The following is a 12,777-nucleotide window of genomic DNA, read 5'->3' on the forward strand; positions in this document are numbered from 1 at the left end:
CGATGAATTTGAATGAAACTGATCAGAAGATATGGAATATATTCTTCTTCCACAAGCATCCATCTCCTCTGCGAATATTTATTTATTTATATAAATAAATAAACGAAATCTTCAACGATTCCTAAAAAATTAAAATTCAAATCAATCGAATCTCTATAATATATCCATATTATAGAGGAGTATCCATATACAAGGCTATCAGACGTTACTATTACGATGAATGCGGTTCAAAGCAAGGTCATCCCTTGACACTTACACCCTGCGATCCCAGAGGACCGCCGGCTCATCTCATCCCGAACCGCCTCCCACAGACCCCAACTTCCACCAAATCATTTCCAACTTTCGCCCGCCAATCCGATCGAGCCAGCTCTATCGCCGATACAAGGTGAGATTAAGAAAGAGAAAAAGGATCGCTCGAAACGCAACCACGTGTCGAGCAACCCTCACGCCAGTGGAGAAAGGCGCGTGTTGACGCGCCGCAGCGTAGCTCGCGTGCGCTGGCGCATGCGATCGATACTTTAGACAGCCGGGGTTTTCACGTCCCCGCGCGACGTCACGATACAAGAGCCGAGCAAGACCGACTAAGGACGAGGCCGACCGAGACCGGCCGAGGTAGCGCGAGCCGCGGTAGCAGCAGCCGTCGACGCGAGCACGGCCCCAACCGTCACCGTCGTTTCGACGTCGTGGACACTTTCTTGCCGCCGGATCGTCCACGCGGAAATCCGTCGTTCGGGTCGCGAATAATCCTCGTTCTATTTTCCCATTCTGTAACAATCATCGAACGCGTTATTCGGGTTAATCGCTCGCGGTGGGACGTGAGCCGCGCGCCAAAGTGTGATTCGCCAGTGGTGTGCTCGTCTTTTGACTTTGGACAAGTCTCTCGCGAGTACCGAGAGAGCACGTACTGGGACGGACCTACGAGGATCGAGAGTAAGTTTGATACGATACGACTCCGTGGCTTACTCACTACTGCACAATTTCCATACGGTGCCCCGTCCATACGCTCGTGCCTTTCGAATCGCGACTCGTAACGCAGGATGGATCGATCCTTTCCCCGTATTCTCTCATTTACGGGATCGAATTATCTGGAAAAATAAGGCTGCGATACCGTTACGATACCCAGTCGACGCGTCACCGCGTCCGACTTCGGTCTGACTCGTGACCGTCACATTCTACTGTCGCGTAACGCGCTCCTTTACGCAATAGCCTGTGAAAAGATCGTAAGGGGTGGTGATCGAAAGGGGGGAAAATTACAGAGAGAGGGTTCGTTAGAGCATCTTTCTCCTCGAGAAATAGAGGGGACGGTTTAATGGTCGTGTCTGAGCGGAGACAAACCGCAACTCCTTTAGGTCGCAGCGCAGCTGAGCTCGACCGGGCGCGACCCACAACCCTACATTCGCGGTCTGCGGCGTGACCTAACCTCAACTCACCCCACCTTGGGCCGAGCTTCGTTGCCACCCTCTCTCCTTCCAAAGGCTGGAACGTCGGAGAGGACGGTTTACGCACCGGTTTATCGTTTGATTTCATCCCAGTTCGCGCCTCGCAACCTTCCTTCCGCGTCACTCTCTCTCCCTCTCTCTTCGAGCTATCGCTAGTCGAGCTGTTATACCCGTGGTCGGGAGACACGTCACGTTTTGCGCTAACCATTCCGAGGTAGCGATGCAGAGAGCAGCCATAACTTTCGAACGGTCGGGTCTGACCTTGGCAGAGAGAAGTTGCACGTTTATCACTATCAATGGTCTTCGTCTTCCAACGGTGACACTTTAATTAATGGTCATCGATTTAACGAGTCGAGATTGGCATAGCTAATAACGTTCCAAACGATCGTCGAGGTAACAGTTTTGATAAAATTTGTGACTGTTTCGTGAATGAAATTTTGTGATATTAGAAAGAAAATTATTTTCCCGGAAAATTTAATACATTTTTGAAAGTGTTCAATATATGTATATATATACGTTATTTAAATCGTTTTGAATTACAGTTTGTGTCGATATGTTACGGTTATGAAAACATCAATTTGTCGATCCAAGCAAGAAACGTAAACTACGAAAGACATTGACGAAACGTTGGATAGAGAATGAACACGAGGGAACAATGGGGGAACACGTGTCATTGTGTCAAAATAGCTTGGCTCGCTAAATTTAAATTGAATTATCCGTCGCGACGTATGGTAACGGCGTGAAAATTGAATTTACATCTTACGTAGTTGCGCTAGTGTTACATCGCACGCCAAAAGCTGTGAGAACTATAGGCCCCTTTATCGAATAGCCTCGCCTTTTCTTCGCGCGGGTATATGTGTGCGTGTAAAAACATATCCATGGATATTTTCGCGCGGCAAACTATTCGTTAATCTGTTCCATCAACCGATTTGACCGATAAAACGTGTTATAAACGATAAATATTACATATCGTAATCGTCTTTCATCCAACGTAACGAATAAAATAACAAATATTCTTCCTAATTTAAAAATATCCGTTAAGAATCTAAATCCAATCCAATAACAATAAATTCAAGTATCAATCAACCGGCCACATTTACAATCCAAATTCATCACACATACACACACACATCTCGAACACCTCTCCAATCACTCGTCCAATCGTATCGATCGATCCCGTATTAATCCCTTCAACCCGCCTTTATTTACAGATTTATTTACACTCGAAGCGCGTCATCTTCAGCCGCCACTCTCTCGCTACTTCCGTTCCTCCACTGCCGTCTCTAGTCACCCACTCGCCCCGCGAGAACTTAGCGAGTAATCTCCCACTTGGAAGAAACAAAACGCTCTAATAAGAACGATCTTGAAAATCTTGTAAAGAGAAAAAAGCTCCTCTCGTAAAAGAGGAGGAGAAAAAGAAGAATCGAAAAGAATCGAAGGAAGAAAAGGAGAAAGGGACGAAGAGAGAGGGAGAAGATCGGAAGAAAAGAAAAGAAGCGCGGAGGGCGAGGCGTAGGATCGTGAGTGGAAGAAGAAGAGTTGGGTCGTGAGGGGTCCAAAAAGCGTAGCGTTCGGGTGTGATGTGGTGGAGCCCCCCGAGGGGCCGCGGGGGCAGGAGGTTCGAGGCAGATCGGTGGTGAGGGCCCCAGGCACGGCTCGGCTGCCCCGCGGCGAGGTCGCCGGAGGGGCGGGGGACGAGGTAGGATGGTGTGACCTCCGGCGTTATCCCGCCCGACGCGGAGGTGGTGCTGGAGGTGGCGGAGGCGGTGGCGGAGGAGGTGGCGGTGGAGCCGAGCAGCTGCTGCTCGACTCGCAGGAGGAGGAGCCGACGGCGATGTCGAGGCAGCTTCGCGCTGAACGGGACCACGTGAGCCGTTGCGACCTCCAAGAACAACGCGACTTCCGCGACCTTCGGGACCTGCGCGACCGGGACCCCAGGGATCTCAGGGATTACCGGGACAGGGACATCAGGGACGACAGGGACGACGTGGAGAGGGTGCGGGACGATTACCTGGATTACGATCATCATCCTACCGCTGCGTCCACTTCGGCGCTCACCAACAACCCGGTGAGTTTTTGCATTTTTCGTTCCTGCTTTTTTACTTCGAGTCGACAATCGATCGCTGGATCGACGTTTTATGCCTTCTTTCTTTTTTTATAATTTAACAACAAGAGCCGGATCCGTAATGACTCCGCTGAATCCGCGTCTTTTTTTGAATTATCGGTTTTTTGGGACGAGAAACATGGATTTAGGATACGGTTCGTAGAGTAAGGTGATGAGTAGAGTTGGGATTGTAGAGTTTCGGTGGGAGTAGGTAATAAAAGGTGGGAAGAAAGGGGCCACTCGAGACTGTACAAAGGTCAAGGTTTTTGATACCACTGTTGGTCGGATGGTGATAAGCAGTGGGTATCATTATTACAGAAGTAGACTTGAAGGGGCTTGTGAATGCGAGGTGTGAAAGGGGATGAGGTACTCCACTTTTTGCATCAAGGTCAAGGTTTTTGGTACCATTTCTAAGGAAGAAACTTGCTCGAAGCTTGAAGTTAATTTTGAAATCGAATTCTTGTTTCAACGAGCATTTTCTTTTTCTTTTTCTTTTTTTGTATTCTTTATATTTGCAATATTATTTGTACACATTGTGCACACGACGAGGAAACAACAGACGATATCGATTATTTAATTCGGGCACTCTATTTTATCTGCTTTTTATACTTATCTTTCGTCACCCATATCGAAATATTCATTAATTTTGAAAGTCTCACGAAAGAAGCGTATATTCCCAAACGTCCAACAAGTCCAAACTATTTCGTACGCGAGCAATAACGTTATGAAAAAGTTAAAAGCTATTTGTCTTTTCTTCGAAATTTATCGAATCCACCGACGAAACGCATCTATTCATCCTGTTTACGAAGTTCGAGCATACGTTCGAGTGTGATAGATGTTGCACAACGTGCCGTCACATATGAAAATTTCCAGGAAGCGATATCCACGCACAGACAGGGTGTCTCGTACATATAAACTTAGAAAAAAACGCGTATATATAGAAATACGTGGAAGGGAATTGCGAGCATTCGTCTGAAACATTTCTCTTTGATATTTCGCCTATCATTGCGCAACGTTACGTTACCATTACGTTACCGTTTGCACGCCATTCCCGCTTTACCGTACAAACTTTCCATCAACCACGGTGGTACTCGTCGATCGAAACGAATCCTATTTTCCATACCACGTACCATTACCGATCGTTAATCTCCCTATAATTTATACACTTTACTCGAACGTTGCATTAGTCGAAAATTACGCAATATCGCGTTTTCGATAATTTATAGGGAGCCCTGTCCAACCATCGACCGCGACGTGATTTATCATCGATGCCTTTTTCCTTTTTCTTTTCCTTTTTTTCTTTTTATAAAAGAGGAATCAAAAAGATATCTCTCGGTACATTTTCGTAAGAGTGGACAGAATTCCAGAAAACTAGTTCACCGGGAAAGGAATGCGAAGAGTCGCCTAATTTATTCCGGCTGCGTTCACGCGAGAGAAAGAGAGAGAGAATCGTGAACGCGACGGAGACGAACGTAAGAAAATGAAAGATGGTCGGGATAGTCTGATCAAAGCAAGTCTCCTCGGCCTGTTTTCCACCGTGTCGTCCCTCATATCCACGCTATTCCAACGACCAACCACTTCATTTAGCGCTTCTCCATGTTTCATAGAGAGAACTAGTTATACACCGCAGCATCGTTGGTGCCCCTCATTTGCAGCTGCATTCAGCAGCTCGGCTTGCCTCGGCTTGCCTTTCTCCGCGATATAGAGGAGAGCAGGCCCACTACTCTCTTTTTCTCGTCTCGAGGGTCAGAAGTGCTAATGAGACAGACACGAGATGATGGGGTGGAAAATGGAATCGAGTCTCTTTGGAACGCTTCTTTTTTAACCCCCTCCCTTCCTTCCTTCCCTCCATCCTTCCCCGTGGATGGAAATAGTCGCGCGATACGCTTTGGAAAACTGGGCCATGTTTTGTACCGTCGAACGTCGTCGTCGTATCCCCAAAGATCGTAATAAATTTACGCGGGAGAGACAAAGAAGAGAGAAACGAACGAGGAGAGGAAGGAAAGTTTTTAATTATTCCACGCCGCGTGGCTCGAATCGAGCCAAGTTTCGCGAGAAAGAGAGAGAGAGAGTTCTCTATTTCTCAATCTTGCGAAGATTGTTTCGTTCCGTGATTGCGAGGGAAAAGTTGGGCAAAAGTTTAAGCTCCCGAGATGCCCACCTGCCTTTTAATTTTTCATACGCTTTCAACGATACGTTTCTCAATAATTCAACGCTGAGCTTTATCACGTGCCACCTATTTATCCACACACGCGCATAATGATGCAAGAAATTATACCTTATACTATCTGGACACACTCCGCTCTGATTTATCCGTTTAGCTTTCCACTCGATATGCAAATCGGTTTACAACACGCTCGTTCACGAGCCGAGCGCGAACGAGTTTCTTTCAAAAACTTTTTCGAGTAATAATATCCGTTTTTCGAGTAAACACATTCAGGTTCATCGACCATTCCGACGAGACACGCATCGCCGTATTATTCACGAAGCGAAGTATATTGAAACGTTATATACGCGCATATAATTCGCATACGCCGACAGCGTTTGTGTGTTTCTTTCTTCCCTCTTCCCTTTCTTCCCTTCTTCGAGCGTCTTTAATCGCCATCTTTACGCGTGTTCCGGTATCAATCACGAGCGTGTTTATCAAAGGCAACCCTTCACTTATCTCGATCGCGTATGCTCAACCCGCCGCACGCTTTATAATCGCGGTATACACCTATAATCATGCAAATAACTAGCCGCTTATTAAAATGCAACTATATTACTATACATATATATACCACGACCATGATAATCGTGCCAACTTAATCGGGACTTTTCGGTGGCTTGTCACACGGTATACGGCCAATTATCGATCATTTTTCAATGCCAGAACGCAAAAGCGACGAGGTGTGCGCTTTTTAAACGATTGATTATCGTTCCTCCGCACTAATATACAGCCTAGATAACGGCTAACAAACGCGAAAAGTGCGCATTCTGACAGATTCGTGAATTAAACGCGTCAATGTGCAGTATGTTAATATACTTGTTGTAATTGATATTTATCCCGAAGAAATCTTTCAAGGATCGATCTCCAGGGAGGCTGAAACACAGATGGATAAAAGTTAGAGATAAAATTATGAGAAATTTAACTCTTCGAGGCACAAACAGATGTTAAAAGATGTTCCATCTTCTTTACACGGTAATGGAATATTTTTCAACGTTATTTAAACTAGAATTAGAAATAATTGGAATTTCAAAAAAAAATTTCTATCGCGCTTAGTATTTTATTGGAATAGAATTTTCTTTTTTCGTCGCGTGATTCTCTTCTTATTCTGAAAATTTGCGTCGCAAAAAGTTAAATTTGCATTAGATAAAATAGGACGGAGATAGTGCTGTCTCACTTCGTCTAATACTCGAACAACAAGTTTTAATGGACGTTTTTGTATACCAATTCTCTTGGTTTGTCTTTAATCCCTAGAATCATCTGTTAAATCTTCAAAGATGATTCTTGGTCGAATTCTTGGTTGAAAATTGGGGCAGGTGAACTGGTGATTGAATAATCGAGAGTTCTATTTGCAAAATTTTCACAAGACCTCCTCCATCCGATTGTGTTCACCGAGGATTGCTCGTGCGGCGAATGCAAATGAAATTTTGCATATTTATGGAACATGCATAGCTACGTAGCTTATACGCAAGTCACCGATCTTCGAGTTTGTTTATTCGCCGTGTTTTCCCATTGATTATCGCGTGGTTCCGTTATCGCGTTGTTAATGGAATGTAATTATTAGGCTCTCATGATTTTTACTCGGTGTTTGATGTTTATCGTTATGTTCATTTAAATGTTAACCCTTTTCAATGACGAAACGTCGAGGAATCCGATACTTTCGAAGAGTTAGATCCGTGTTTAGACGAATGTTATGTTCTTTTCAAACATATTCGAATAATCGGAATAGTCGTAAGATTTTCTCTTTCGTCAATTTTTATCAAGAGAACTTTGAAAGAGGAGCAATTGGTGGAAAATTGCAAGCGTTCCAAGATATTTCTATAAATTTTTTTTTTAACCGCTGAGAGCACCGTTAATAGGATGGAAAAATTTCTTCTTCAGGCATTCGAACAATTTGCAGAGATATTATTAAGATTTGTTCGCAACGAAGATGGCCGACTTAGAGAATCTCGACCCGTGCCTCAAGATTCAAGATGTCTCAACTCGGTGTACAAATCGTGAAATCGATCAAGTTTCGCGGGTGGATGTTTCAATCTAAGTTATAAGGAGCGTGACTCGGATGATCCTCGCTTAACCCAGATCCACGGATATATCCTGTCTCCTCTCTATAAACCTGGCCATGCGACGGGGAAAGGTTTTTTTCGATTCACCGCAAAATCGAGTATCGGAATATCGAAAGATAGATTTTCAAACACTTTTATTTTTCCGGATCCTTTCGATTTCGAAACGCATCCATCCGCAATAAGAAAAACAACATTTTTCATATAGATTAAAATTTCGTCTCCAAAATATCATCAATTTAGAAAAAAAAAGAGAACTGCAAATGCTAAAAAAACTACGAAGATACGTTCCTAATGATGGAAAAAAAGGGTCGCAATTTCAGCACACCAATTATAATGCATCGAGATACCCGTTGAAAGGTATAGTTACACCGTTAACAACCGTCAAACCGCGCAAATCGTTGCCACAGCCATTCCCCCCGGTCGTAAACCACCGTGTGAGAGATTGGCCGTGGAGGTGAGCGCGACATTTCCACGGTTACACGCCCCGCATGTACATCGAAATCGCTCGTATTACGGTCTAAAAAGCGCGCGCTCGTATCAGTATCATAACTCACACTCAGTTTTTTTCATTAAACCTGAGACCGGGCTGCATTAAGGTCGCGGAAAAAACAATCCTCGGCCAGTGGGAGAAAAAAAAAAGAAAAAGGTAGGAGAAAATAATCGCGATACAACAATAGACGCGACGTTTCGAGAGAGAGAGATTCACACCCACAATATCCACCGTATCCAAGTTCACCGATCATCGATCCCCCTCTCATCACCGCGAGACGGAGATGTGGGATCGATTATCGCGCGCCAGATAGTCCCCGAAGTGCGTCACGCGCTAAAAGATTCAGAGGAGCACGTAAATAGCTTCTGCTCGGCCAGGCCGAGGCTGCATCGATCTAACTGCATCATTCGACGCAACGGAGCACGTTAGCGGACGCGCTACGCTGGAAAATACGCCGTGGCCGATACACCATTTCCCTCCTCCTCTCGGAAAAAACATGGGGGCGTTTTACGAGGCGACGATGACGCCACGTACAACGTAAAATTCGTGTGGATCGATAGAGAAGCGGGAGGACGAGCAGCGTTTCGTTCTTCCCTAACACGTGCTCCCCGTATAATATAATACGAGGATGCGAACACGCACACTTCGAGCTCTCTTCGGGCTAGTGGGTCTCCGATGGTTGGTCGCGTCTCGAGTCTCCAGACCCGGTTCCATCGAATATAGGTCAGTGTACAAGCCGGCAAGAGCAAAAGAGCACCACCTGAGACTTTTAGCCGTGAGCGCGGCAAACGATCGTCCCTCCGCTTTGGAGCGAGCTAGAGCGAGCGCGCCGCTGCCTCGAGGAGGCTCCGCTAACGGCCAAACGGGTTTGCACGCCCGTCCTTCCCTTCCTTCTTCCTTTTCTCTCTCTCTCTCTCTCTCTCTCCCTTTTTCTCTTTTTCTCCCCTCCTTCGCCGAGAAAGGATTCCTTCAAACAATCCCCCCTCTCTCTCTCTTCCTCTCTTCTTCCCTCCTTCTTCTCTATCCGCGCGCAGCCGGACCGCGGAGTGAGGTCCCTCCCGATTCACCGTCCAAATTATTGTTAATGGACCACTCGCGGTGTGCGTATATATATGTGTATGTATGTATGTATGTATATATATATATGTATATACGTATATATCGCGGCGGTGAACCGGTCCACTTCTCTCTCAGCCGGCAGGAATCCGTATAATGCGCCTCTCTTAGCGTTTCCTAATTAAACGTTCCTTTGTCTCGTCCTTGATCTTGTTCCATCCACGTCATTTTTTTTTTTCACACAAGGATTTCGCGTTCCGCGCTATTAAACGACCGAGCTTTTTTTAAACGAAATCTCTCCTTCTTCGATCGATCGAAGGATTTCGAGGAACGATTACGACGATTCCTTCCTTCCTTCCTTCCTTCCTTCCTTCCTTTCTTCTCGTGGCGCGAGCGAGGAGAAATTTTTCGCGCGTGTATCGAATATAATAGAGGAGGAGAAAGAAAGAAAGATGGTTGAGAGAGATGGAAAAAATTCAACGACAAATTCCCCCGCGATTTACGTCCCACGTTCCCGGCCACGAAACGAAGACAAGGAGAGACGAAGAAGATGGCGAAGGATAAGGAAGGGGGATCTCGTAGCAGAGGTGGGACGTGATCGCGAGAGGAGAGAGAGAGAGAGAGAGGCTTTGTTGTTCTAGGCTCTCTGGCCAGGCTCCGCTTCTAGACCGTGTTTTGTTACACCGCGCCATAGTTGCACTCTTTCGTTTCCTCCCGTCCTCTCCACCTTCGCCGCTCCTTAAACACGTTTTCTAAACCGCCAGCCCGAGTCTTACTACGCCCGCTCCTTTCGTCCCCTTTTTCGCCCTTTCTTCGTCTGTCCGCGCACGCAGACAGGCGCACAGGCGACAGCGTGAAGCCGCTAATATAGAAGCGGACAGGCGCGACTGCAAAAAGGGAGGGAGGAAGGGAGGGAGGGAGAGAGGAAGGAAGGAAGGGCTCGCAAATCATCGTCGCAGACGATGGCTGCTTATGCTCGAAGCGTGTACACCTGCGGAATTGGTGGCGCGGAAAAAAAAAGAGAGAAAAAAGAAGAAGAAGAAGAAGAAGAAGAAGGGCCAGACGACCGCGTGCCTCCGAAATTGCAGAATTATTATTCTTCTCGGAACGGGGCCAACAACGAGTGTCGCCAACTCGTATCGTGGAATCGAAGGAGGAAACGGGAAGAGGGAAAAGAAAGAAGAAGAAGAGGAGGAGGAGGAGGAGGAAGAAAAAGAGGAAATAACAAGAGTTGGAGGAGATTTCTCGAGACTTCCCTTTTCTAACCGGTGCCCCAAGGGCAATGAAAAACGAATATAACGGCACGAGGTGTGCACCCCCTCTTTCCTTTGCACCTGATCGGTCGGGACCCTCTGCCCGCTTAATTGGAAAGATCCACGAAAGATCGAGCATTGTTTGCGGACGAGAGTCGCGTGAAACACGCGAGCCGAGAATTTCTATGGTAGCTGAGAAAGAGAAGAAGGCAGAGAGAGAGGGAGAGAGAGAGGGAGGGAGAAGGATTTAGAGGGACAAGATGGATAGGTAGCTGGAAATCGTAATAGAAGTTGACGCCCTGAGTACACCTCGATAACGGCGGTCTTGGAATAATTATCGGGGAGCAGATGGCGCGACACGAGAAATTGGAGTTTCCGGTCCGGCTGGAATCCGTTTGAACGTCGGAATAATAATAATCACGAACGACGTTTTGACCGGCGGTGTCGAAAACAATTGGAACGGTTAAGGTTTCATTGCATCGATAAAGCATGTACGCGTTTTCGTGACGGGAATATCGGCAATTTCGACGTTTCTTCGATATATTTGTCCCTATTGAAAGAGATATAACAAGTTGGACTTTGGATCGAATAATCGTTTGAAAATTTAATCGTATAGAGAGAGAGAGAGAGAGAGAGAGAATCAAGGCTGAAAACGGTGAAGCAAACGCGCATTACTTGGCCAGAGGATTTGTTTGTTATTTCAGAGGCCATTACGTCTATTCTGGTCTTTGTTTATAAGCAAATGGAAGTAGGAAACTTACCGGGGAGACGATGCTGTACGGGGGAGGGAAAATTTTCGATCCTCAATTTTCTCGAAAAACGAGGCATTAAAACGCGACTACATATAAGTTATATTATGCACTTTCCAGTTTACTTTCCGCCCTCTCTCCTCCACTCGGCGCATTATTTAAAGCTTCGCAATCGTTTCCTCGTTCGCCGTTGCTTAAAGATAGAACCACGTACGATAAATCCACCGTCACGATTCACTGAACTTCCGTTCAGCTTCTCGCTTCTCTCGGCCCGATAAATTTATTTTCATTACCTCGCTGTTTCAGATTCAGTTTATTATCGATTGCACAACTTTTCCTCTTTTCTTCCTCCTCCCTTCCTTCTTTCCGAATCCCCTTCTCCCATAAATTTATCCATCTTCCTTATATTCCATTGTACATAGGGAAGAGAAAAGGGAAAAAAAACAATAGGAATCACGAAAGATGTCGGAAGATTAATTAACTCGTCCCGCGTTCCACTCTCCCCCCCCGTCCACGCTTCAATAACCATAACTTGTTAAAAACCGACGTAATTACCATGGCGTATCAAGATCTCGAGGTAATATCCAAAGATCGTCGGGTTTCCGAGTGAGAGCGGTCGTAAGTAAGGCATAAATAAAACATGATCTCTCGCGTTCGCGTGATACGCCACGGCGAGTCTCGTGTGCAATAACAGAAGGAGAGGGAAAAATGAGAGAGAGAGAGAGAGAGAGGAGATGAAAAAAAAGGAGAAATTCGTCGGCTGACGAGAGGAATACATACGTACGAGTGGAATAACAGTGGAGGGAGGGAGAAGGAGGATAGAGAATCCGGTAAGGATCGGTAAGTTGGAGCGAGAGACGAGGAGGGAGACAAAGCGTCGGGATGATCCTTACGTAAAATATCGCGGGGCTATCCGCAGGAACGGTCGGCCGAATATTATTTCGCCTCGTAAAGATCCTGATGAGCGTCGGCCAAGGATTATTTAATGACGCGTGTATCTCTCTCTCTCTCTCTCTCTCTCTGCACGAAGCAGTCCGTCCGTGGCCAGGTATAAAGGTATAAAGGTAAGTAGGGATGAGAGGAGATGGGGGGAGGAGGAGGGGTGCACACGTCCAGGTATGCGCCGCGTGTGTTTGTAACCGCACGAGCAACGACTACCGAGGTTCACGCGTGTATGAGTGGGTGGAGAGAAAGAATCGTAGAGATGCACGCGGGAATAGGTGGACGACGAAGGCTTCGAGGTCTTCACGAAGCTTGAAGCTCGCGGCAAATGACAGGGGATCGGGAGGGTTAAACTAACTCCGTCCCTCTCTATCCTCTCCTCGGATCATCGATGCTCCCGAGCGTTCGTTTCGTCTCTCTCCATCCTTCGCCCCATGTATCCTCTTTCCTCTCCGAGAAGAGAGTCCTTTCTCAG

General features: G+C 46.3%; 1 protein-coding gene across 12 annotated transcripts in view; it reads left to right on the forward strand.

The window, feature by feature from the left end:
• Positions 1–12,777, forward strand: part of LOC408430 (voltage-dependent L-type calcium channel subunit beta-2) — an 83,820-nt gene that overhangs the window by 2,815 nt on the left and 68,228 nt on the right. For 3 of the 12 annotated variants that reach the window (XM_026444578.1, XM_026444588.1, XM_026444589.1), the window contains exons 1-2: positions 596–930; positions 2,651–3,507. In XM_026444578.1, the coding sequence (XP_026300363.1) occupies positions 3,274–3,507 (234 nt within the window). In that variant the 5' untranslated portion in view covers positions 596–930; positions 2,651–3,273. Of the gene's footprint in view, positions 1–595; positions 931–1,521; positions 1,833–2,650; positions 3,508–12,777 lie in introns of those variants that run through there. The other 9 variants (XM_026444583.1, XM_026444581.1, XM_026444582.1 and 6 more) reach the window with 6 other exon arrangements.

This window comes from Apis mellifera, linkage group LG13, assembly GCF_003254395.2.
Source record: "Apis mellifera strain DH4 linkage group LG13, Amel_HAv3.1, whole genome shotgun sequence".
NCBI classification, from domain to species: domain Eukaryota; kingdom Metazoa; phylum Arthropoda; class Insecta; order Hymenoptera; family Apidae; genus Apis; species Apis mellifera.